Here is a 25,960-nt window from a genome sequence, read left to right as displayed (position 1 = left end):
TGAGGATTTGAGTAAAGGCTCAGTTCTCTGGATGTAGTTTCAAAAGCCAGCAGCAGGTCCTATTTGCGGAGCCGGTTGGGGCCTAGCTGCTCTCTGTTGCCATGGTTGTGGCCTTTGCTGGGTTCTGGAAGGCCTGGGTCTGGATACAGGAGGGTAATATCTCCGTTGTCTGTAGAAAGGCCATCTGGTGTCTTTCCGTGGAGGTCTGCGGCTAGAATGTGTGGAGGAATCATGTGGGAGGGAAGATAGCTGTCGTAATGTTTCTGTGTGCTCTTTTAATTGAGACACAGCGTCCTGTACCTTGGATCCAAATAAGTTGTCTCCTAGGCAAGGGAGATCTACTAATTTATCCTGCACCTCTGGCCTAAGATCTGAGGCTTTGAGCCAGGCCCACCTTCTGGCACTGATGCCTGATGCAGCCACTCTTGAAGCCGTCTCAAAGCCATCATAGGCAGCTCGGACTTCATGCTTACCAGCGTCTAAACCTTTGTTTATGATAGCCTTTGCAGCCTCTTGGTATTGTGTAGGAAGAGATGGAACAAATTCCTCTATTTGTATCCAGAGATTTCTTTGGTACTGGGTCATATATAGGTGATATGATGAAATTCTGGAATTCAGCATTGCACCTTGAAAAACCTTACGGCCCAGTGAGTCCAGGAATATATGGTCTTTACCTGGGGGAGTAGATGAGTGGACCCTTGTTCTTCTAGACCTCTTCTGAGCTGATTCTACGACCACTGAGTGGTGGGGAAGTTGTGACTTTTGATATCCAGGTGTGGATTGTACAAGATAGGTACTATCCACTCTTTTATTCACCGCAGGAACAGAGCAGGGATGTTCCCAGAAGCGTTGTTGTAGTTGCAATAGAACATCATGGATAGGAATTGCAACAATTTGCTTTGGAGGGTCGACAAACTGGAGTACCTCCAAAGTCTGTTGTCTGGTGTCCTGCTCTGCTTGTAACTTGAAGGGGATGGAGTCCGCCATTTCCTGTACAAAGGTGGTAAAAGAAAAATCCTCCAGAGGGGACTGTTTCCTGGCATGAGGTGGTGATGGGTCAGACATTAATGCCTCAGAGGAGGTATCTGAAGCTGTGTCAGACCGAGTGTCGTAGTCTGGAGTTTGATGATGAGTAGGTGTAGTCCTATGAGGAGGAGGAACACCAGAAGGTCCTGGCAAAGGGTCATCAACTGTGTTGTCTTCTGTATCCTCTTCTACAGGATTAGATGGCAAGGAGGCTAACAAATCTTGGTATCGCTTGGTAAGGATACCATGGAGCGCTGCTTCGGTAGAACCTGAAACCTCAGGGAGATATTGCGCTGTTGGTGGATGTTTTGGCATTGAAGGTTTTGATTTAGTCGATGTCTTTTTTGTAGATACCGATGCTTTCTTACTAGGATGTAAGGTGGGTGCCATAGTGTAAATGGATATCGGCTGTGGAATCGATGAAACGGTTGACATCGATGTGGATAAAAAGGAGAACATCGATGTGGGGATAGTCATCGAGGTCATTGATGGTATCGATGTTACTGGCATCGAGAGAATTCCAGATGATGTCACCGGCATCGAAGGAGGCATCGGCACGGATGTTACTGGCATCGATGACGTAAGCGTAGAAAACGGCACCGGCATCGGGGCGCTCATCGGTATCGGCATTATCGCCGGCATCGGCGCAGTCGCCAACATCGGCGAGGTCGCCTGCATCAGCGAGGTCGCCGGAACTTGTGCCTGCAAGGCTTCCATCACTACTTGCCTGATGAGCACAGTTAAATCTTGCGTAGTTGATGGAAGCATCGATGTCGATGAAGGCGTCGATATCGATGATTTTGAAGGTGGTACTGTAGGCGCAGATGTTAGCGGTGCATCCCCATCCTTATGCCGCTTTGCGCTCGGTTCCCCCGGGGGGGGGAAAGCAATGGTGACGCCGAGAATCAACGATGTCGATGTTTGTGTTTAGGTCTTGGTTCTGTGACTGACCTTGTCGATAACGTCGACGGGGCTGGTGATGCTGCATCTCCAGATCCTTCCAGTCAACATTTTTTAAGAAGGAGTTTCTTTGTAACTCCTGTTGGAGATGATTTGGTCGAAGTAGAAGGTGAGGGAACTAGTTGGAGGTGGAAAAGATGTGTCATCTTTTCTTGTCGAAGTTTCCTACCTTTCGGGGTCATCTCCTGACATTGTTGGCATGATGAAATATCATGCTTTTCACCCAAACAGATCACACATTCTAGATGTGGGTCTGTTAATGACATGGTCCGATTACAGACTGGGCATTTTTTGAAACCCGAAGCCATGTCACTATCGACGGCCGTCGATGAAAATGTTTGTGAGAAAAAACTCAGTGTTAAAGCGCAAAAACGCTAATAGTTTTGTCACCGTCCGGTGACAAAAGGGAAGTGAGACCCCAAATGGGAAAAAAATATGAGAAATTTAGTTGACTTTTCAGTCAGAATTGTGAGTAAACTCACAGGGCTCCTATCTCCGTGATGCTCACAGCAGCGCAGAAAAACGAAGACTAGAGTGAGACCCCTGTGGCAGAGAATATCATGGCATGCTGGGCATGCTCAGTGGCCTCAAAGTGCCAGTCAAAAGTTTCTAGAAACTTTGACAGAAGTTTTCCCGCAATAGGGCTCCGTCAGTGACATCACCCATCTGTGAGGACTAGCATCCTGCTTGTCCTGGGATAAATGCCCCTTGTAGGTCCTACCAGGCGACAAAACCAGCTGTGGCTCACTAATCTACTTGTCAACATTGAAAATGCATTTTTAATGAAAAAGAAGTAGATACCTGAATAAACTTCCAGCAGAGGTGGTAGGAGACAAAACAGTGGTAAAATACAAGCATGCAACAGATACAAAGAAATCATACTTGTAGGAAGAGAGCAGAAAACCATAGATAGAGATCTCTGACAGAACAGTAGGTAAGCATAAACGGGCAGAGGGGGAAGATAAAGTGGTCATTATCTGCTGAGAGCGTCTATGATTCTGAATTATCTGAAATAGCTGGACACTCCACTGAACAATAAAACTGTTGGTTTAAATTTCCAATAAATACAAAATCAATTTAAATCACACTTATTGAGTGCAACTTTCAGAGCCATTTATATGGGCAATGAGCACTCTACCTGCTTAAATGGCCCCTTTGAAACTGTCCTATCCACTGTTCGCATACATTTATGACTATACCTAGATTATGTGTGGAAACTTAAGCACACACCAAGAGAGTCATTCCTTGGGCAGAGTTAGAACAAGCTCAGGACTTACATGCATATTTTTTACATGCATAAATTCCATTGGAAAAAGTACTGCACAGATACGTTACCCTTTGAAAACTGAAAAATTCTGCACATAAAATAGACTTTCCCTGCACGGTTTTAAAATTGCCCACTTTATTATTCTATGTTCCCTTTACTAGCAAGAACTGGTGAGATAATTGCTATGACATTCTCTTAGACAGGTTTGCCATCAATTTAGGACATGTAAGCTGTTGCATGAAAATCTCTTATTACAAAGGGTACTGCCATGCAGACTGTCACGTAATATGATGTTCCTAAATAATTTTCTCCAGAATAGGAATAAACGCCATACCTGTATGCATTTCAAGTGCTCCTACAACAATGGCAGGCTTTAAATCTTCAATCTGTTGTTCAAAAGTATCATAATGGAGAATTTCTGCTCTCATTTCATTGAGAGAAGGATTCCCATCCATAAATTGCTATAAAGAATATAAACATAAAATTGTTATAAATATTTATTGTAAAATAAAATATTTTCAGTAACCTATCAAACTTAAAACCAACTTTGAATTATGCTCATTATCTGGAGTTCAAAGTTATAGTCATACATTCAAAGTAAAAAATAAGAGGTCCATATTCAGTAAGGGGTAGATTTTAAAAGGTTGCGCGTGCGCATCCATGTGCGTGCACTAACCGGCGCACGCACATGGACGCCCGATTTTATAACATGCGTGCGCAGGTGCGCGCATGTTATAAAATCAGGGGTCGGCACGTGCAAAGGAGTACACAATTGTGCAACTTGCGACCGCTGACGCCCTCGGCCTTCCCCCGTTCCCTCCCAGGCCACTCCGATTTTGAAGCAGCCTCGGAGGGCACTTCCCAACCCACTAACCTAACCTCCCTTTCCCTTCCCCTCCTGCTCTCTAGTCTCTAGCCCTATCAACCCCCCCCCCCCCCCGACCTATATTTTACCTGTTGCGCCTGCCTCTGGGCAGGTGGAAGTTGTGGGCTCCAGCAGCCTGCCGGCACGCAAGCCTCTGGCCCTGCCCCTGGACTTCCCCGCCTCGCTCCAGGAACGTCCCTGGGATGAAACCACGCCCGCGGCACCGCCCCGGATGACGCGCCTACCACGTCACGCCCCCAACACGCCCCCGATGATGCGTCGACCGCGTCACGCCCCCGACGATGCGCCGACCATGTCACGCCCCCGATACACCCACCCCAAGAAAGCCCCGGGACTTACGTGCATCCTGGTGCTTTGTGCGTGCCGGAAGCCTATGCAATATAGGCTCGGCGCGCGCATGGGCATTTTAAAAGGGTTACGCGCGTACCTTATGTGTGTAACCCTTTTAAAATCTGGCCCATAGGTTTTTTAAAATCTACCCCTAAGCTGGCAAGTGGACAAGTTATCCTGCTAAAGTTAGCCAAATAGCTTGTTCCATATATTCAGCGGGATAAATGTCCAGATGATTATACTTACCTAAAGCTATCCATCTACATGTAGCCCAATAACTTAAAAACCTAACTGGCTATGTTTGAAAATTACTGGTTAGGTTTTTAGTTATCCAGTCTTGTGTGTCCACATAACTCACTAATTATTTGGATATCTTCAAAAGATATCCGGTTAAGCAGCAATATTAAAAAAAATTGTAAAAGGGCCTGTAGCCTGATTTTCTTCTTCCCTTCCCCCGGATTTCATAGATGGCCCTGTCAGGCAGTACACCCCCCACTCCACATCCCCTCCTAAGTATAAAAAATGTTCTGGGGTCTGCTGTTGACCCTACCCCAACCTCCTTTCCCGGTTCTATAAATGTATAATGTGGAGCTTTTGAACCCTTCCACTCCCACCCCACAGCCTTAAGATGCCATGCCTCACCCTTCATACACCCCTCCGACCTATCCCTCTATCCCCTGAAACATACAAATCCCTGCCAGGAGCAGGGTATGAACTTGTGACAGAATAACCATTTGAATAATCATATAAAATCATATCAAAAAATGAAAATACCTTAACTTTGATATTTCTGTCTTCTGTCCATAGCACTTTATATTTCTGAAAGTCCTGCAGTGCTTCACTGACTGCCTTCCTCACAGAATTTACACAGGAAGAGAGCAGAAGGACTAATTTGGAAACATCTTTATGTTCTGCCACGTTGGTATAAAAATTCTTTAATTTTTTCCCACCATGTGGTTTCTCAAATAATTCTGTACAAAATATACATATTAATTATAAATACTCAAAAGCTAACTGGATGCAACATTCTCCAGTGTGGAGTTCTCATCTTATGTATGTATGCTTCATTAAGTGTGCCAGGATAGGCTGTATGATCCTGGTGCAGCCTGGCTCCACTCCAGTAATATTTTACATTGTGCTGTGCAAAGCTCAATATTTAACATTAACAGTTCAATTTTAAAAAGGTTATTCATAACTTAGACATGTAAAATTAGGAGATACATTCATAACTAGGTGCTATCAAGAAAATTTTCAAAGGGCTATGCGCATATATTTTGGGGGTTACATATGTGGCTGAGTTTTGCGCGTAAACCCCAGTACGCACAGAAGTGCCGGCCGAGGAAAAAAGAGTGGCCCAGGGGCACGGCAGGGGTGAGCTTGGACAGCACCATTAGCTGCTGTCCTGGGGAAGGCGCATGCAGATTACTTCTGCTCTGAAAGTAAAAAAATTAGGGCTAGTTAGGGTAGGTTTAGGGGACGGGGAGGAGAGGGGAAGAGAGAGGAAGGATAGAGTTAGATGTAAGCAAGTTCCCTCCCACTCCGCTCCTTAATTGGAGCGGAGTGGGAGGGAATTGGGGGGGCCTGATTGCATCGCCGCGTGTTGCTTTGTAAAATTCCTACCCCCCCCCCCACACACACGCGAGTTGCAGGCTGCCCGCACATGCACACGTGGATTTTAAAATCTGGCGCACATGGGTGTGCAGTCATCTGCTTTTATATAATGCACGCGCTGGCATGCACATGTTATAAAATCAGTGCGTCCATGTGCGCACGCCAGGAATATGGAGGCATACAAGCTCCTTTTAAAATCAACCCTATGTGCACAATGTAGGCTTTCAACAGACTAAAACATATGAATAACTATCTGTATAGATAACTATCTGTACAAAAAGGAACACTCTGAGCGAGTGGCTCCAGAGGGTGACTCACATGCATACCACAGATTTCCAAAAAGCTATGCCCTTAATAAACAACACTTTATGCAAAGTTCGAAAAGAGTTCAGTTATGTACATAATATCTTACATGCATAATCTAATTATTAAAGCCAATATATTAAATTATCTTGTGTTTGAACATTTTTGAGGTTTCATGTGTTCTTGAGACTATACGCCCAACTTAGCAACTGTATGCATTACTGAAAGTTTAGCCCTAAATAAATACATCATCTGGCACTAAAATGATGAGACACAGTGCTATTTCAGTTCAAGCTCAGAAAGCAGAGTTGCTTACCTGTAACAGGTGTTCTCCCAGGACAGCAGGATGTTAGTCCTCACAGATGGGTGACATCATCAGATGGGCCTTGTCACGGAATACTTTTGCCAAAGTTTCTAGAACTTTGACTGGCACACTGAGCATGCTCAGCATGCCTCCAAACCTGTGGCCACACAGGGTCCCCATTCAGTCTCGTTTTATAGCAAAAGTAAGAGCAAAAAATAAAACAACAAAACAAAAGCGAACCCAACTCCGCGGGGTGGCAGGTGGGACTTGTGAGGAATAACATCCTGCTGTCCTGGGAGAAAGCAGAGTTGCTTACCTGTAACAGGTGTTCTCCCAGGACAGTATGATATAGTCCTCACATATGGGTGACATCACTGAATGGAGCCCTATCATGGAAAACTTTCTGTCAAAGTTTCTAGAAAGCTTTGACTGGCACACTGGGGTAGATTTTATAAATTTACGCGCGCGCGTACTTTTGTTCGTGCACCAGGCGCAAGCAAAAGTACGCTGGATTTTATAAGATAATAGCTTAGCCGCGCGTATCTTATAAAATCCAGGGTCGGCGCGCGCAAGGGGGTGCACATTTGTGCAACCTGCGCTTGTAAATCTGGCCGGATTTACGCGCGCAGGGCTTTTAAAATCCGGCCCACTGCGTGCACTGAGCATGCCATTATTCCTGTGTCCACAGGGGTCTCCCTTCAGTCTCGTTTGTAGCAAAAAGCGCGAGCGAAAAATAAAATAAATAATTGTCGGCAGACCCAACTCCACAGGGTGGTGGATGGGTTCCGTGAGGACTACATCCTGCTGTCCTGGGAGAACACCTGTTACAGGTAAGCAATTCTGCTTTCTCCCAGGACAAGCAGGATGGTAGTCCTCACATATGGGTGATTAGCAAAATATAGGCTGACTCGTATTATAACAGGTCAATAGCAGACAACTCGTGTGGAGGCACAATAATTGGGGTGCTATTGGTAAAGATGAGGCAGCCTGACATCACAGCAGGTGGTGGTGGAAGGAGTTGGGGATTATCGTGGAAGAAAGTTTTCAAGACAGGTTGGCCAAAGACAGAGTCTTGACAAACTTTCATTGATAAGTAGAAAGGGGCTGCGAATGTGTGAAGATAGCTACAAGTCGTAGCCTAGGAAATAGTAGCCATTGGTACTGAACGATAGTGTGGTACCGATGTTGTCATGGCCGTTATAGAATGTGCCTGTACTCACACCTAGAGAGGAAGGCCTGGTGCGTCATAGCAGAATTTGATACAGTCTGCTAGTCAATTACAGTCTGTTTGCCCATTTGAACTTGCAGCTTGTCTGTTGTCAAAGAAGGAAAGAGTTAGGTGTAATTCCTATGGAGTGTAGTGCGGTCTAGATAGAATGCAAGTGCACTCTTACTGTCCAAGGAGTGGAAAACCCTCTCGCCCTGGTGAGAGAGTGGTGTTGGGAAAAAGTGGGCAGAATATATTCTGAGTAAGGTGAGATGCTGCGTCTACCTTAAGAAGCATATGAGGGTGAGTACGAAGGACCACTCTGTCACGGAGGAATGCAGGGTTGAGTGAGTATGCAACAAGGGTGTGTAACTCACTGACCCTGTTGGCAGAAGTGATGACTACGAGGGAAAGAAGTTCCCATGCCAGACTGTTAAGTTATAGGAATGTAAAGGCTCAAATGGGGAACGTATGAGTCTTGTAAATACTAAATGAGGGCCCCATTCCATAACCAGTGAATATAGACGCGGCTGAATCAGTAGATAACCTTATAGTGAAACAGAAAAAGCAGGAAAAAATTCCTTAGTCGAATACAATGAAACAGCTTAGTTAACAAAGGAAACATAAAAATAAATTTTTACATATACACAAAGGTTTGCACGAAGGGGTGCACAAAGGGGAGAGCGCGACGCCTGGTGTTGAAGCTGTCTTAACTGTCCGATGTTAGTGACGTCATGGGGGGGCGGGTCTAATGATCACAGCACTTACATCGCTGCTTCTTTCCAGTTCCAGGTGAAGATCAAGCTGTTTCCTTCACTTCCCCTCCCATGACTGTCGGGGAGAAGCGCTGCAGGGTGCCCCTTGATGTTATTTTTTCCTGCTTTTTCTGTTTCACTGTAAACCGGCATGATTTGCATTTAATGCAAGAATGTCAGCATATAAAAGTTAAAAATAAATAAATAAATAAAATAACCCATGGTAAGCTGACTCAGAAGGGGTAGAACCGTTAATTGGGCATCCCCACTCCCAAGTGGTACGCCGAATTGGAATTGAGTTGTACCCATGCGCAGGATGTCTGGGGACCAGAATCCGAGAGAACATTAGAAAGCGTAAGAGAAAAGGAGTGGTGTAGAAAAAGGGGCTAATACCCTTTTGTATGCGCCATGTGGTAAATCATGCCATTTTGAATGGTAAGATTTACGTGTGGAAGGCTGTTGTGACGCTACCAGTACCTGAGAACATCAGTAAGTCTGTGATATGAAACTGACCTGTGAGCTAGCAAACTGGTTACTGGAGTGATAGGTTGAGTATGGGAAAACATACTTGTCACGGTAAGGACATGGGTCTGAGAAACAGTGAACCCCATCCTGTTGTAGCATAATGAGAGTTTTGGCTATGAAAGGCATCGAAAAAGACACATATAAGAGGCCTTTGTTGCAGAGTGAGCACAGGTGTCCATGGGAACACATTCAGACACGTGTAGAGAGGAGAACCTGTCCATTGTATGGGTTGATTCGGACACAGAGGGCAAGGTCGATTAACCTCAGTGCTAGAAGATTTTGCTCGCTACACATGTAGTCAGAAACCATTCGAGAGGCTGGAAACATCTATGGAGAAGGCCTGCTAGTGTGTTCAATAAATCTGTTAGATAAGTGGCCAGGGAATGATGGAGTGTGCAAGGGCTGAAGGCTAGAGCTGCGCAGCTTCCTGGTAGCGCAGCGAAGAGGTTGTGTGTGCTTGTGTGTTGGAAATACCACATTGCCACTATGCTGTCATCAAAGGCATCTATGGAAGCTCCGATGGCATTGACATGGGTATCAGTGTGGCATCGATGAATTGATGAGTCATTGATGGCATCAGTGGACTCAATGTTGGCATTGACGGAATCGACGGCGGCATTGACGAAGGCATCAATGGCATCGATGGAATGGACACGGTCGATGATGGCATCGACACGGGCGATGATGGCATCAACATGGGCATCATTATGGGCATCGATGGCATCGTTGGAATCGACTTGGGCATCGATGGCATAGATGGAATCGATGTGGGCATCGATGTAATTCATGGAGGGATCAGTGTCATTGATGTAAACACCGATGGCACTGAGAGAATAGATGCGGACATCAATGGAACCGAAGGGGGCATTCTACACAACTTGTTTTCAGTTTAACTTCCCAATATCCTTCCACCAACCCGTTCAGGGTTCAGTTTACCCTCCTAACCAAATTTTCACCCCTGTTTTTGTGCCTGTTGCATTTGAGTGCATTTGGTGCTTTACTCGGGCATCCTCAGCTCGGTACTCACCCATATGTGAGGACTACCATCCTGTTTGTCCTGTGAGAAAGCAAAATTGCTTACCTTGTAATAGGTGTTATCCCAGGACAGCAGGATGTAGTCCTCACATATGGGTGACATCACTAATGGAGCCTTATCACAAAAAACATCCTATCAAAGTTTCTAGAAACTTTTGACTGGCATACTGAGCCCACTGAGGATGCCCAGCATGCCATGATCCCTCGAGCCCCAGGGGTCTCCCTTCAGTCTCGTGTGTAGCAATAAGCATTAGCAAAAATAAAATAGCTAGAAGTTCCAGGGCATTGATTTGAAATGTTGCTTCGAGTGTCGTCCAAGTACCTTGGGTTTGAAGATTGCCTATGTGAGCTCCCCAACCTAAGGTAGATGCATCTGTAGTTAAAGGTATCTGTGGAATTGGTTGTTGAAAGGGTAGGCCCTTGCGCAAGTTGTCCTTGTTCACCCACCATAGGAGAGATGAACGTAGCTGTTGGGTTATTTGAACTGGAGACGGCAGTGGTTGGATGGCTTGTATCCACTGTGATCTTAATGTCCATTGGGTTATTCTCATGGCTAATCTGGCCATAGGAGTGACAAGAACTGTGGAGGCTACGTGGCCTAGCAGACTGATGAGCTGTGGCCTGTTTCTATAAACGTAGCGAGTTTGCCAATGAGGAAATTGCTTCCACCCGGTCCTCGGGTAGGAAGGCTCTTGATAGTATGGTGTTTAATTCTGTTCCAATGAATTGCAGTAGGTGAGACAGGATGAGGTGGGATTTTTGGTAATTGATGAGAAAACCCATCGAGTGGAGCAGATTGATTGTGAGTCTGAAAGAGGCAAGAGCTCCTTGTTGAGATTGACTTCTGATGAGCCAGTTGTCCAGATAGGGAAAAACTTGTACACTTTCCTTATGTAAATGTGCTGCTACTACTGCTATGCATTTCATGAACACTCTTGGTGCTGAGGCAAGTCTGAATGGTAGAACCCGATATTGGAAATGCTGATGACCCACCAGGAAATGCAGGAACTTGCGGTGAGGAAGGAATATTGGAATGTGAGCGTAAGCGTCTTGTAGATCCAGAGAACAGAGCCAGTCTCCTGTCTAAAGAAGGGGAAGCATGGTGCCTAAGGAGACCATTTTGAATTTCTCTTTCCATAGAAATTTGTTGAGATTTCAAAGGTCTAGTATGGGGTGTAGGCCTCCTGTTTTATTTGGAATGAGGAAATAATGGGAGTAGAATCCTCTACCATGCTGAGGCCGGGGAACTGGTTCCACGGCCTTGGCTCTCAGAAGGGTGGATAATTCTGCTTGCAGAAGAGTGATATGATCTTTGTTTATCCAAAGAGACTTTGGTGGAGAGTCTTTTGGAATTGATAGGAAATTGAGTTGGTAATCTCGTGATATAATGGAGAGTACCCATTGATCTGTTGTTATCCTTGATCAATGGTTGAAATAAAAGGAGACTCGACCTCCTACTGGTATGGTTGGGTTGGGATTGGAAAGTTCCCTCCAAGTCCAACCCCAAGCCAGGCTCAACGGCTGCTCTTCTCTGACTTTGTCTCAAAAAGCTGCAGCTGGGCCTGTTTGCGGTGGAGGTTGAGGCCTAGCAGTTCTAGGTTGTCTGGGCTGGGATCTTTGTTGCGGTCGGGAAGATCTGCCCCAAGGTGCTGGTGGATAGTACCTCCGTGGCCTGTAGTATGGTTTCCTTGTATCTTTTTGTGGCTGACAGCGTGACACAATGGAAGAGTCTTGTGGGACAGCAGATAATTGACACATTGTCTCTGTATGTTCTTTAAGTTGAGCTACTGCTTCTTGAACATTTGATTCAAAAAGGTTGTCACCCACACAAGGTAAATCTACCAACTTTTCCTGGACCTCAGGCCTAAGGTCGGAGGCTTTAAGCCAGGCTCAACGGCGTGCACTGATCCCAGTAGCTGCGCCTCTTGAGGAAGTTTCAAAACTGTCGTATGCAGCACGAACCTCATATTTTCCTGCTTCTAATCCTTTATGGCTAATTGCATTAGCTGAGTCCTGATACTGCTGAGACAGGGATTCAGCGAGTTGTTGCATTTGTTTCCAGAGATTTCTCTGGTATTGCATCATATAAAGTTGGTAAGACGCTATCCTGGAATTAAGCATTGATCCTTGGAAGACTTTCCTTCCTAGAGTGTCCAAGAATCTGTATTCTTTCCCTGGAGAGGTAGAAGAATGAGGATGTACTCTTTTAGATTTTTTTCTGAGCCGATTCGACTACCATTGATTGGTGTGGTAGTTGTGCTCTTTGATAGCCAGGGATGTGCTGTACTAGATAGGTGGTGTCCATCCTTCATTTTACTGGTGGAACTGAACATGGATGTTCCCACAATCTATGTTGTAGCTCCACCAGGACCTCATGAATAGGGATAGCTAGGACTTCCTTAGGGGGATCTACAAATTGAAGAACCTCTAAGGTTTGCTGTCTCGTATCCTCTTCAGACATGAGTTCTTGTAATACCTCATGTACTGGCACAGCCAAAATCTCCTTGGGAGGATCTACGAATTCTAGGACTTCCAGTGTCTTTTGTCTGGAATCCACCTCTGCATGCAACTGTAAAGGAATGGTGTCCACCATGTCCTTCACAAAGTTTGAGAAAGATAAATCTTCTGGAGGAGATTTTCTACGGTCCTCAGGAGGAGATGGTTCAGACAGTTTGTCTTCTTCTGAGGAGTACTCTGTGTCTGTATCTGTGCCTGTATCTTTTGGGGACCTCAGTGGTCGTGGTGTAATTGGCCCCAGCGGTGTCTCTCTCGGCCTCGGTGGTAGTAAAGGGGATCGAGGCTGATGAGGCCTGGGAACTCCTGAGGGTCCTGGCACAGGTTCTTCATCGATATCTCTGGGCTTCTTCAAGATTGCATCGAGCAAAGTGTCCAGTTTACTCATCAGTGGTTGAAGAATCGTGAATTCTGAAGATGGCACCGATGGAGTCACCGGTGGAATTGGTGAAGGCATCGGGCGTGGCATCGAGGGCATCGGCTGCGGAATCGATGGCCGTACCGGCATCGATGGCAATGGATCCGAAGGCATCGGAGCTGGTGTCGATGGTGACATCGGTGTCGATGGCTGGCTTGGTACCGCATCGAGGAGAGCTTGTCGCACCACTTGACGGATGTACTCGTCAAGTTCCGCCCGCATAGCTGATGGTATCAGAGCAGCTATGGGGGGAGGCGGCGATGGCGATACTGATACCTCCTCAGAGCCCTGAGGAGGTATGGTGCCCGGCACCGATAGCGGTGGGGATCGCCCTGGTATCGTAGGCCTCGGAGCCTCCACGCTCGTCCGAGCTTTCTTAGCGGAGGAGGCCGCATCCTTCGATGGCTCAGTGGGCACCGGTTCGATGGCGTCGATGCCGATGCCGATGCTTCTCTTTATGTTTTTCGCTGCCGGAGTTGGACGCCTTCAACGATGGCGAGAGGGAGGGAGTAGAATCGTCTCCTGCCTCACCTGGAAGTCGTCTTTTCAGTACAACTTGCCATATCGATCCAGACGGCAATGACTGGGTTGACGTCGATGCCGATGGGAGCAATTGAATTTTGAAAAGGTGCTCCATCTTCTCCATCCGGAGCCGACGTCCCTTCGATGTCATTTCGGCGCATAAACTACAAGACTTGACGTCGTGTTTCTCGCCGAGGCAAAGAACACATTCTTGGTGCGGGTCCGTAATGGACATGTTTCTCGCACAATTCGGGCATTTTTTAAAACCCAAGGCCATTTCTGCCGGACATCTGTCGATGGCAAGGGCCAGAAAAACGGTATGGAACCGCGAAAATCACGAGGAAAAAAACTTATCGCGATGGAACGGAAGGGAGACCCTTGTGGTGGAAAGTTTTTTCTGAACTTTTTCTAAAGTTTTATGTGTGGTGAAAATCACCACAGGACTCCAGATTAACCGTGAGGCTAACGGCTCCGCGGAAAAAAGAAGACTGAAGGGAGACCCCTGTGGCAGGGAATATCATGGCATGCTGGGCATGCTCAGTAGGCACTCTGGTGCCAGTCAAAAGTTTCATAGAAACTTTGAAAGAAGTTTTTCCGTACATAGGGCTCCATTACTGATGTCACCCATATGTGAGGACTAGCATCCTGCTTGTCCTGGGATAATAATTGTTATATTTTCACCCCCTACAAAATTCTTCCCACTCCTTACCTCCCCCCTACTCAAAAAAACTATATATAAAATCCGTAACAATGTAAACCATCAACCTGCGACACTTATTTATTTATTTATTTATTTATTTATTATTTTTATTATACCGAGTTTCATGATATGAATCACATCAACCCGGTTTACAATTAACAATGTGAATAACTGCAGAGAGTAACATGGTAGAAACATTTCCCAATTCGACATCAAATATAATAAGAAACTTAACAAATAAAAACATTGTAACAATATTTAGGATGTGAGGAAGTTACAAAAAACAAGGAAAAATAACTAGGATCTGAAAGGGGAGGAAATTAAAGAAAGAATATTAACATTTTAGCCAACTGTATCAATTAATAAATATGTATAAAATTATAAAATATAGATGGGTAGGAAAGATTGACCAAATATGAATTGTAGTGAAGTATAATAATATGTTGTTGTCACTGCGTGTGAAGTTAGTGTGTTTTTGTTACAGTTCACTAACTTTTGTGTTTATGCTGATGGGTGGAGAATTTAATCCAGATCTGGGAATGCTTTTTTAAAAAGCCAAGTTTTTAGTCTTTTCCTAAAAGTTAGAGCACATGGTTCTTGTCTTAAGTCCGGGGGGATGGAGTTCCAAAGGATTGGACCTGCAGATGAGAGAGCTCTTGAACTGTAGGATTTGTGGTGGTAGGTTTTGGCATGTGGAACCTGTAGTGATTCTTTGTAGTGTTCCCTGATGGGTCTGGCAGATGTGTGTTTTTTAAAAGGGATTTGTAGGTCGAGTTGAGTGTGTTGATGGATGTTTTTGTAGATAATCATGATGGTTTTGTACATAATTCTGAAGTGGATCGGTAACCAATGAAGGTCTTTGAGGATGGGGGAGATGTGGTCAATTCTCCTGGAGTTTGTGAGGATTCTGGCTGCAGTGTTCTGTACCATTTGTAGAGGTTTGGTGTAGGAAGCTGGGAGGCCTAGTAGTAAAGAATTGCAATAATCTAGTTTGGAGAAGATTATTGCTTGTAGGATTGATCTAAAGTCATGCGCGTGGAAAAGTGGCTTTATTCTTTTCAGAATATGTAATTTGTGGAAGCAGTCTTTGGTAGTTTTGTTAATGAATGGTTTGAGGATAAGACGGTTGTCTAAGATGGCTCCTAGATCTCTTACATGTGTGGTTTGTAGAATGGTTGGAGGCTTTGAAAGTGTTTTGTTGTTTTCAGGTGCTATAAGGAGATATTCCGTTTTCGACGCATTAAGGATTAGGTTAAGGCTGTTAAGGAGGTATTTGATTTCTAATAGGCAACTATCCCAGTATTCCATTGTTATCTTGATAGATTCTTTTATAGGGATCACAATCTGTACGTCGTCAGCGAAGAGGAAGTGTTTCAGTTTTAATTTTGTTAATAGTTGACAAAGAGGTAGCAGGTATACATTGAATAGAGTGGGTGAAAGGGATGAACCTTGTGGCACCCCTCTGGTGGAGGGGTGATATTGTGATTCTGTATTATGAATTTTAACCCTATATCCTCTGTTTTCCAGGAAGGTTTTGAACCATGTTAGTGAAGTATCTGTAACTCCGATATTAGCTAGTTGTTTTAGAAGGAGGTGATGGTTGACGGTGTCAAAGGCCGCCGAGAAGTCGAGGAGGATTAGTAAAAATGCTTTGCCTTTGTCTATTCCGGCGAGGAGGAAGTCTGAGAGCGAAAGAAGTAATGTTTCTGTGCTTGCAGCTTTACGAAAGCCATATTGGTTTGGAGATAGAATTCCGTGATCTTCCAAGTAGTTGGAGAGTTGTGTATTCACCAATTTTTCCATTATTTTGGCTATGAATGGAAGGTTGGAAATAGGGCGGAAGTTATTGGGATCGCTTGGATTTAGATTCGGTTTTTTTAAGAGGGGTTTGATTGAAGCTGTTTTTAGTTCATCTGGGTAGATACCCTGGGACAGTGAACAGTTTATAATTTCGGCTAGTGATTTTGATATAGTATCAGGAATGAGAAGTAGCATTTTGGAAGGAATTTGATCGAAGGGGTGTGATGAAGGTTTCATTTTCTTCAACACAGATTGTATTTCTGTGACAGTGATGGGTTCGAATGCGTTAAGTTGGATATCTTTGTTAGGGAGAATGTGTGTGAAATCTTGAGAGCTAGTGGTTGGTGGCAATTGATTGATGAGGTCAGAGATTTTTTTGCTGAAATGAAGAGCCAGTTCGTCTGCTTTGGTCTGAGAAAGTTCTGGTGGTATATCCGGAGTGATAGGTTTAGTGAGATTAGAGACGAAGGCGAATAAAGCTTTTGAGTCAAAGATGAGGTGATGAACCTGACGGGCATAGAAGTCTCTTTTTGTTTTCTGTATACTGTTTTTGTATTGGTGGAGTGTACGTTTGTAGTCAGAGACTGAGGCCGGTGAGGGGGCTTTGCGCCATTTTCTTTCTTTCTGCCGAAGTAGTTGTTTGAGATTTCGCAGTTCATCATTAAACCAGGGTTGTCTTTTGGATGCTTTTGTAGAGTGTTTTTTGGTGGTCAGTGGGCAAAGAGTGTTTGCTACTGATTTTGTTATTTTGGACCAAGATTGAAGAGCGGAATTCGGTGTAGAAACATCGATGGATGGTAGTTCTGGGGCTAAAACTTTGCTGAGGAGTTCAGAGTTACATGTTTTTCTGTAGAGAAAGGAGGGTCTTGTGTCAGGTCTTGTGTCACTTGAAGAACATTCTAGCCCCAGTGTGAATATGGGAGGCATTGAGTGAATTACGCTGTGCTAGTTCCTTAAGGGGTAGATTTTAAAAGGTATGAGTGCGCTTCCCAGCGCGCACACATGGACAATTTTATAACATACGTTCGCCGGCATGCGCATGTTATAAAATCCATGGGCAGTGCATACATGCACGCCTGATTTTATAATCTGCGTGTGTATGTGCGGGCAGTGCGCACAGGGGGGCCTAAGTTTATAAAAGTACGCGCAGCGACGAGACAGGGCCTCTCCCAGTTCCCTCCCAGTCCGTTCCAATTAAGGAGTGGACTTGGAGGGAACTTTCCAACCCACCTAACTGACCTTCCTCTCTCTTGCTCTCTCCTCCCCACCCCCTATCCCTTACCTAGCTAACACCCAATGTTTTATTTTACCTTTTGCTCCCTTCAGAAGCAGTAGCAACTAGCGCGTACCAGCAGGCACTGCACCGGCCACCTCCAGCCCTACCCCTCCTGCCCCTGGACCACCTCTTTCTCTGGGCCTGGCACTTCTATGCATAATGGTTATGCGCATAGCCGTTGCCTTACGCGCACCGCACACATTTTCAAAGGGGCCCGTCCATGCGCATAAACCCCATTTTTTACGCACATGGCTGATTTAAAATCCAGCCTTAAGTGTTTCAGTCTTTAACCCCCCCATATTAACCAAATAGAGGCTAAATTGACTTTTGCATCTAAACAGGCATTATAAATCAGCATCAGCTCCCTGAACCACCTTCCCTATAGAGACAATTGTTTGGATGTCAATAGAGACATATGTGCATAGTTTTAACTGCACTAAGGTGGAGGTATTGCTGGGATAGATTTAGGTGGGAAGAGAAAACTACATGCAGTTTTGGATTTCAAAAATATGCGCATAATTTTGGTGTCAAGAAGTAGCTGCACAAAAAGCAGGTGCAAATCGCTGTGGATTCTTTTTCCATAGTAATTTTCAAAGTGAAAGTATAAGCGTACTTTCACTTTGAACACTAGGGTAGAGTCCATGGGTAAGTAGTACCCACGGACTTTGCAGCAATACAAATAGAAAGAAAATTGTCTCTGTAATGTATAATAAATAAAAACTTACTGTCTTCCCTCCTTATCTTAAAAGATCCAGTGAAAACATTGGATTGTTGCTCTTCTATGCTCGTGGTTTGCACTCGGCGCTGACCCCACTGTATTACTCCTTGACTTACTTCCAAGGTTAATTGGATCATACGATTGATCGCTTGTTGAATGTCATCCAAACTAGGAATGATTACCTATAGAAAAAATGATGGTGTCTATGAATGGTGAAGATAGAATAGGAAAGTGCATCATAAACATACAATATAATTTTTAGCAATAGCTCAAATTATATTCAACCCAAGAAGAAAAGGTAATTACTTATCAATAATGGACATTAGTCAAGTTTCCCATTTCACCACTATAGCCTGCACAGATCAGATATTAGCTTTTATAGAGGTAGGTACTGTATATGCTAGAATTGTTGCGGTCCCGGTCGCTAGGCTAGCGACCGGGTCCTTACCTTTCTGCTGCCTCTCCCGGTCTCGCCGCGTTCCGTTGCTCCTGGGGCCTGCAGGGCCGCATGGCAGCGTCTCTCTCCACGTGGAGACGCTGCCGAGGGACGACTCAGACTCCTCCCACTCCCAGGCAACGCGCGCGCGCGAGCAGGGGGCTCTTAAAGGTCCAGCACCCGGAAGTGCTGAACCGCCCCGTTCCTGACGTCAGACGCTGGCCGGCTATTTAAACCAGCGCCTGACTTCCTTGCTTTGCCTTTGCAACGAGGTCACTCTACTGTGTGCTTAGTTGCTTCCCAGCGTTGCTTTCAGCCTTGGTTCCTGCTTGTTCCAGCCGTGCCTTGCTTCCAGCTCCGGTTCCTGCTTGTTCCAGCCGTGCCTTGCTTCCAGCTCCGGTTCCAGCTTGTTCCAGCCGTGCCTTGCTTCCAGCTCCGGTTCCAGCTTGTTCCAGCCGTGCCTTGCTTCCAGCCCTGGTTCCTGCTTGTTCCAGCCGTGCCTTGCTTCCAGCTCCGGTTCCAGCTTGTCCCAGCCGTGCCCTGCTTCCAGGTCAGGTTCTGTTTGGTCCTGCTGTGCCTTGGCTCCAGCTCTGGGCTCTACTTGCTGTCTACATATCCTGACTCCAGCTCCGGTTCCTGATTCTCTTTGTCTTCTGCCAGCCACGAACCTTGGTCTTCTTCACGATTCTCCTTTGTCTTCAGCCAGCCACGAACCTTGGTCTTCTTCACGATTCTCCTTTGTCTTCAGCCAGCCACGAACCTTGGTCTTCTTCACGTTTCTCCTTTGTCTTCTGCCAGCCTCGAACCTTGGTCTTCTTCACGATTCTCCTTTGTCTTCAGCCAGCCACGATCCTCGGACTTCCTCACGATTCTCCTCGTCCTTCAGCCAGCCACAGACCTTGGACTCATTCACGATTCTCCTAAGTCCCAGCGACTCGGACCCCTACGGGCTCCTCCTGGGGGGGTCTTGGGTTTCCAGGGTGAAGACGCCATCAGTCCGCTCCAGCTGAGTGCCGCCTCCCGGCTTATTAACTCCTGTGGACGCTGTCCACCTCAGCCGGCCCAAGGGTCCACTATTGACTTTACTCATAACATAACAAGAATGTTTAAAATAATGCACTAGAACCCCAGAGGTCAATATCCAAAGGGATCTGGCCAATAAATATTTGGTAGTTGTGGGTAGGAAGGGAGAAAATTTATCTGAATAATTAGATTTTTAACAAGTAGGTTAAGATTAGTCACATCATCTAAGCATCCTAAATTTAGCTAGCTAAGTTTAAACAGGGTAGATTTTCATGGATTTTCAGCTGAAAACACAGATGGTTAGATTCAGCTGAAATTTTCCCTAAAGATAAATGTGTAAAATTATTGGATCTATTTTCTCATGTGGTGTATGGGCAGGGTAACAACCCCTTTCCAAAGTGTTTATTTTAGGAGAGTTCAGGTTGTTTGAAAACCTGAGTCCGTTTTTCTTGCATACTTAAATATCAAGAGCCATCAGAAAGTACCTCAGCTAGATAGTATGCTCAGTATATCAATGTATCTCTTGCATGACATTACTGTTTCTTTTTCAGTCTTGATGCCTGTCTCCTGTTTGTCCCCAGTACATTTGAGGACTTATATTTTCAGCCTTTCTTGAAAAAATTATGTGCATCTCTTTTTTTATGGTTGCACCCTTTAAAAATACTCTCTTTTCATGCTTCTGTTCTTTGGCTGTTCATACTTTATAGGTGCCAGCAACTCATTACCTGGTTCTCTGCTAGAAGTCAGCATCCTAAATAACCTTAATTCACAGGCTTGAGATCAGCTGCGTGGGGAAAGATCACAGAATCTTTAAACACTAGAGAGTTCCATAATTAAAAAAGGTTTCCTAGCTAACGAGTAAATTTTAAAAGGTAAACACATATGTCCAGAAATGCACATATTAGGCACGTGAACAATTATATGCTCAAATTAAACACCCTTCAAGTTAACCCTTCAAGTTCCCCCAACTAAATCCACTCGTCTAACCTCCACGAGAGAACGGGCACTTTCCACAGCTGGCCCCTTCATCTGGAACAACCTGCCGACTGATCTAAGACTGGAACCCTGCCTGATTACCTTCCGGAAAAAACTCAAGACTTGGCTTTTTGTCCAAGCCTTCCCTCAAGCCTAACATCGCAACAGTGCTTCCATTTAGCTCAATAGACTAAATGTACAAACCAGTAACTGCATATTCATCCATGTTCATTCTCCAGTTTTTTCTGTCCTTTATTTCCTGGCTACTCTAGCCTCCAAGTTCTTTTCCCTGTTATTTGTACCTGCGCTTCGGCCTTCTTGTTATATGGTTTTTTGCTAAGTTAACCCCTAAGTTTGATGTAAACCGGCCTGATATGGCGCCTGTCATGAAGTTCGGTATAGAAAAATGTTAAATAAATAAATAAATAAATAAATAAATAAATTTATATCATGTGTGCAAGTACATGCATACATTTAAAATATTCCTACCATGTATATGTGTTGAGGGGAGAGAGAGAGAGAGAGAATATGACGTTCTATATCCTATCATAAGAGGGGCATTTTCAATTCAGGGTGAGTTTTCAGGGCATTTTCAATTCAGGACATTTTCAATTCAGGGTGAGCAACTAATCTATATGTTAGAAAAGTAAAGAAAAGCAAAAGAAAAATGAAACCTAACTGGTTCTCCAAGGAGGTGGCTGACAAAATAAAGGCTAAAAGAACAGCATTAAAGAAATATAAAGGATCCCAAAAGGAGGAGCACAAAGAAGAATATCTGGTAGCACTGAGGGAGACAAAGAAAGTAATCAAGATGGCAAAAAGTCAAGCGGAAGAAAGGATTGCCAAAGAGATTAAGAGAGGTGACAAAACATTTTTCAGATACATCAGTGAAAAGAGAAAAGTTCAAAGTGGTATAGTGAAACTGAAAGGTGAAAAGGATCAATGTGTGGAGAGAGACGAAGAAATGGCAGAAATATTAAACAAATACCTCAGTTCTGTGTTCACTAAAGAAGACCCTGGAGAAGGACCATTGCTAGTTAACAAACTAGAGGGGAATGGAGTAGATGTTACTCCATTTACAGTAGAGAATGTATGGGAAGAGCTGAGGAAACTGAAAGTGGTCAAAGCCATGGGGCCTGATGAGGTTCATCCCAGGATACTGAGGGAGCTCAGAGATGTGCTGGCGGGTCCGATGTGTGATCTGTTCAAAAGATCCCTAGAAATGGGAGTGGTGCCGAGTGACTGGAGAAGAGCGGTGGTGATCCCGCTTCACAAGAGCGGAAACAGAGAAGAGGCTGGTAATTACAGACCGGTTAGCCTCACCTCAGTGGTGGGAAAAGTAATGGAGTCGCTGTTAAAAGAAGGAATAGTGAGCTATCTACAGTCGGAAGAATTGCTGGACCACAGACAGAATGGATTCACCAGGGGAAGATCCTGTCAGACAAATCTGATAGAATGGTGACCTGGATTGTAAACTGGTTGACGGACAGAAGACAATGTGTGATGGTAAATGGAATTTACTCTGAAGAGAGAGCGGTGTTGAGCCGAGTGCCGCAAGGGTAGGTGTTGGGACCAGTCCTGTTCAATATCTTTGTGAGCGACATTACGAACGGGATAGAAGGTAAGGTTTGTCTTTTTGCGGATGACACTAAGATCTGCAACAGAGTGGACACGCCGGAAGGAGTGGAGAGAATGAGACGGGATTTAAGGAAACTGGAAGAGTGGTCGAAGATATGGCAGCTGAGATTGAATGCCAAGAAGTGCAGAGTCATGCATATGGGGTGTGGAAATCCGGAAGAACTGTATTCGATGGGGGGAGAAGGGCTGATGTGCACGGGGCAGGAGAGAGACCTTGGGGTGATTGTGTCTAATGATCCGAAGTCGGCGAAACAATGTGACAAGGCAATAGCTAAAGCCAGAAGAATGCTGGGCTGCATAGAGAGAGGAATATCGAGTAAGAAAAGGGAAGTGATTATCCCCTTGTACAGGTCCTTGGTGAGGCCTCACCTGGAGTACTGTGTTCAGTTCTGGAGACCGTATCTCCGAAGGGACAGAGACAGGATGGAGGCAATCCAGAGAAGGGCGACCAAAAAGGTGGAGGGTCTTCATCGAATGACTTATGAGGAGAGACTGAAGAATCTAAATATGTACACCCTGGAGGAAAGGAGGAGTAGGGGTGATATGATACAGACTTTCAGATACTTGAAAGGTTTTAATGATCCAAAGACAACGTCAAACATTTTCCATTGCAAAAAAATCAGAAGAACCAGGGGTCACGATTTAAAACTCCAGGGAGGAAGACTCAGAACCAATGTCAGGAAGTATTTCTTCACGGAGAGGGTGGTGGATGCCTGGAATGCCCTTCCAGAGAAAGTGGTGAAGACCAAAACTGTGAAGGATTTCAAAGGGGCGTGGGATAAATACTGTGGATCCATAAAGTCTAGAGGATGTGAATGAAGAGAAGAGACATTGGGGTGGCTTGAGGGAATGATGGCTACTACCTGGAGATGAATATCCTTATTCAATAATGCGACTCCAACATTGATCTATGCTTCAACGGCAAGAGGAAATGTGGAAAAAAAAAGAATTTGCAACCACATAAAAACAGGGGAGTAGCTGGCTTGTTACGGCGGTTACTACCCCAAACCAAAAAATACCTGATACTTCACTTTCAATGCAAATCCAGCATAACTCTCTGCTTCAACGGCAGGGGAGGAAGTTTAACACTTCACACATATCCAGCATAGCTCTCTGCTTCAATGGCAGGGGAGGAAATTTGACAATTCACACATATTCAGCATAGCCCTCTGCTTGAACGGCAGGGGAGGAAATTTTGACAATTCACACATATCCAGCATAGCCCTCTGCTTCAACGGCAGGGGAGCAAGTCTGATATTTCACTTCAGTGCAAGCCAGCATAGCTCTCTGCTTCAACGGCAGGGAGGAAGTTTGACACTTCACGCATATCCAGCATAGTCCTCTGCTTCAACAGCAGGGGAGCAAGACTGATACTTCACTTTCAATACATAGCCAGCATGGCTCTCTGCTTCAATGACAGGGGAGAATGAAGAAAGGTTGATCTATATTCAGGCAACAATCAACAAGGACTGAATTACACAGTCTGAATAAACAGATAAGCATGGGTGTAGCTTGCTTATTGCGGTGGTTAATACCCCTAACTAAATTAAGCTATTTCACTGAGATGCAGTTCCAACACTGCTCTCTGCATTGATGGTGGGGGTGGAAGGGAAATAGAATACAAAAAAGGTTACTAAGAGCCAAGAGAAACAGATAAGTATGTGAGAGAAAAGAAAAAGAGTGCGAAAGCTTGCTGGGCAGACTGGATGGACCCTTTGGTCTTCTTCTGCCGTCATTTCTATGTTTCTATGTTTTGGCGTTTACAAGTGTTTATAGACTCTTGTGTCCAAGGCAGACCAATGTAACACTGCCTCCCTCCCCAAAACCCACCATGAGTTGAAAGTGCCTCTCTTACAGTGGAATATATAGAGTGTCGGGTTGTCTCTTTAAAAGAGTTTCTCTCTCTCTCTTGTTTTCAGGATCCTCTGACCCAAACTCTCCAGACTTGTACCTCATCAGGGCCAGTTATAAAGTTATGCAGGTAACATGGCATGCATTGCCATGGTCAGCTCTGCAAAATTTGGGAGTTATGCCCATTCCCTGCCCCTTTTCTGCCTCCTTATTCTTGATATGTGCACAAGTAGATACGCACATACTTCCCAGCTTCTTAAAATTCATGTTGCTCATGCATGAACCACATACGCATGTATGGGGCCGTTTTTGCGCGAGCAACGCTTTTGAAATCTACCTGTAAGTTTGAGTCAAACCACAGAATTTCAAAATTTCACTGCACTGACTACCTCCAATTTATCCAAGTTTTTACAACAGTAGAATTTACCCAGATAATTCTGAGGTATTCTGGGGCAGGGCTACATTATCCAGAAACTTAGCCGGGCTTAGCAGGGCTTTGTGAATCGTGCGGTAACAGGGGGCGGTGGGTGGGGGGCAAAGCGGTGTTATCACTGCAAGCTTTCGCACCCAATAGCGCCATCATGAAAGGTGGTGCTATTGGACGCACTACTGGCAGCAATCGCTGCCAGCGAAGTTTCCGCAGTGTCCGCCCAGACGCTGCCCCGACTCCTCCTCTTCCGTTGCCGACACCACCCCGACTCTGCCCCAATCTAGCTATCGCACGCGAAAAGGGAATTTTCGCATGCAATAGGGTTAGAAAATAATCCCCTAAGTTATGTGGATAACTTTAGTTATGTTAAAGGGATGTTCTACAGTTAGCCAGATAAATCTTCCTAGCTAACTGTAGAACTGAGTATATTTAACTGGATTTAACTGGAATTAGCTGAGTATATTCAGTGGTGTGGCTTTGTCACCGAATATTCAGTTTAAATTAACTGGGTAAGAATAATCTGTTAATTTACTTGATTAGCCTGTGACTGAATATGGACTTCTAATAATCTCCTCAGGTATGAAATATAAATGACAACGAAAAAGGAAGAACTCAATGTTTTTTTATTTAATTGCCAACGAAATTGTCAAAAAATGTTGCTATTATTGCTGCTTTAACCTTGAATGTTTTTATAAAGACACATACTAAAGGGTTTTCCCCAATATGTATCTGTGGGAAGAATGCTTAGTGTTACGTCCGTCGGTCTCAGACGGCTTCGGCCTCTGTGCCTCCCCTTTCTTCCTTCTCTCTCCTCAAGCCTTGGGAAGATGGCTGCTGCCACGTCTTCATGCTGCTCTCTCCAGCGTCCCCGGAATGGCAACGGCGACAGTGTTCGCCATGATTTTCCTGAGGGCCTCCTAGGGTGCGCATGCGCACGCCACCCTGTCTATGCTGCTCTGCTGCTTCCCAGTTGCCGCTGGAAGCTACCTCTGCCCTTCGGGGTAATTCTTCACTAACTTGGGTACCCGCTCCTCGGGGACCCCTTTTCTCTATTTCAGGTACCTATCCTGGGAAATCAGGTACTCATTCCTCGAGTGCCTGCTCTCCAGAATCTTGTGCCTGCCACTGAACAGCTTCGGCCTGCCAGGACCTTCAACCATACAGCCTTCTCCATCAGTGAGTACTAACCCTTCTCAGTCTGTCTCATCTGCAGTTCAGCGTTCTACATCTACTTCTGGGACCTGTCCGTGCTACGCTGCACTGCGCATCCTACTCGGGTGTGAGACTGGTCTCCTCTGCTGTGGACCCCTGGACTACCTCACTGGGTTACCTTCACTGCTGCCCGCTCCCCGGGCAGTACCATCAAGCTGAACAATAAATACAACTTCTCTGTGTTTCCTATTGAGTAGGAGGAGTTTTGACTGGAGGCTTCAAATAATACAATCCCTTG

At 45.1% G+C, this 25,960-nt stretch overlaps 1 protein-coding gene across 1 annotated transcript in view; it reads right to left on the bottom strand.

Annotated features, from left to right (window-relative positions):
- Window positions 1-25,960, bottom strand: part of DNAH8 (dynein axonemal heavy chain 8) — a 1,926,251-nt gene that overhangs the window by 1,171,225 nt on the left and 729,066 nt on the right. The window contains 3 exon segments of the mRNA XM_029592920.1: window positions 3,588-3,714; window positions 5,244-5,440; window positions 18,165-18,339. Coding sequence (XP_029448780.1) covers window positions 3,588-3,714; window positions 5,244-5,440; window positions 18,165-18,339 — 499 coding nt within the window.

This window comes from Rhinatrema bivittatum, chromosome 3 (assembly GCF_901001135.1).
Source record: "Rhinatrema bivittatum chromosome 3, aRhiBiv1.1, whole genome shotgun sequence".
NCBI classification, from domain to species: Eukaryota; Metazoa; Chordata; class Amphibia; order Gymnophiona; family Rhinatrematidae; genus Rhinatrema; species Rhinatrema bivittatum.
This window is presented reverse-complemented; position numbering and strand designations above follow the sequence as displayed.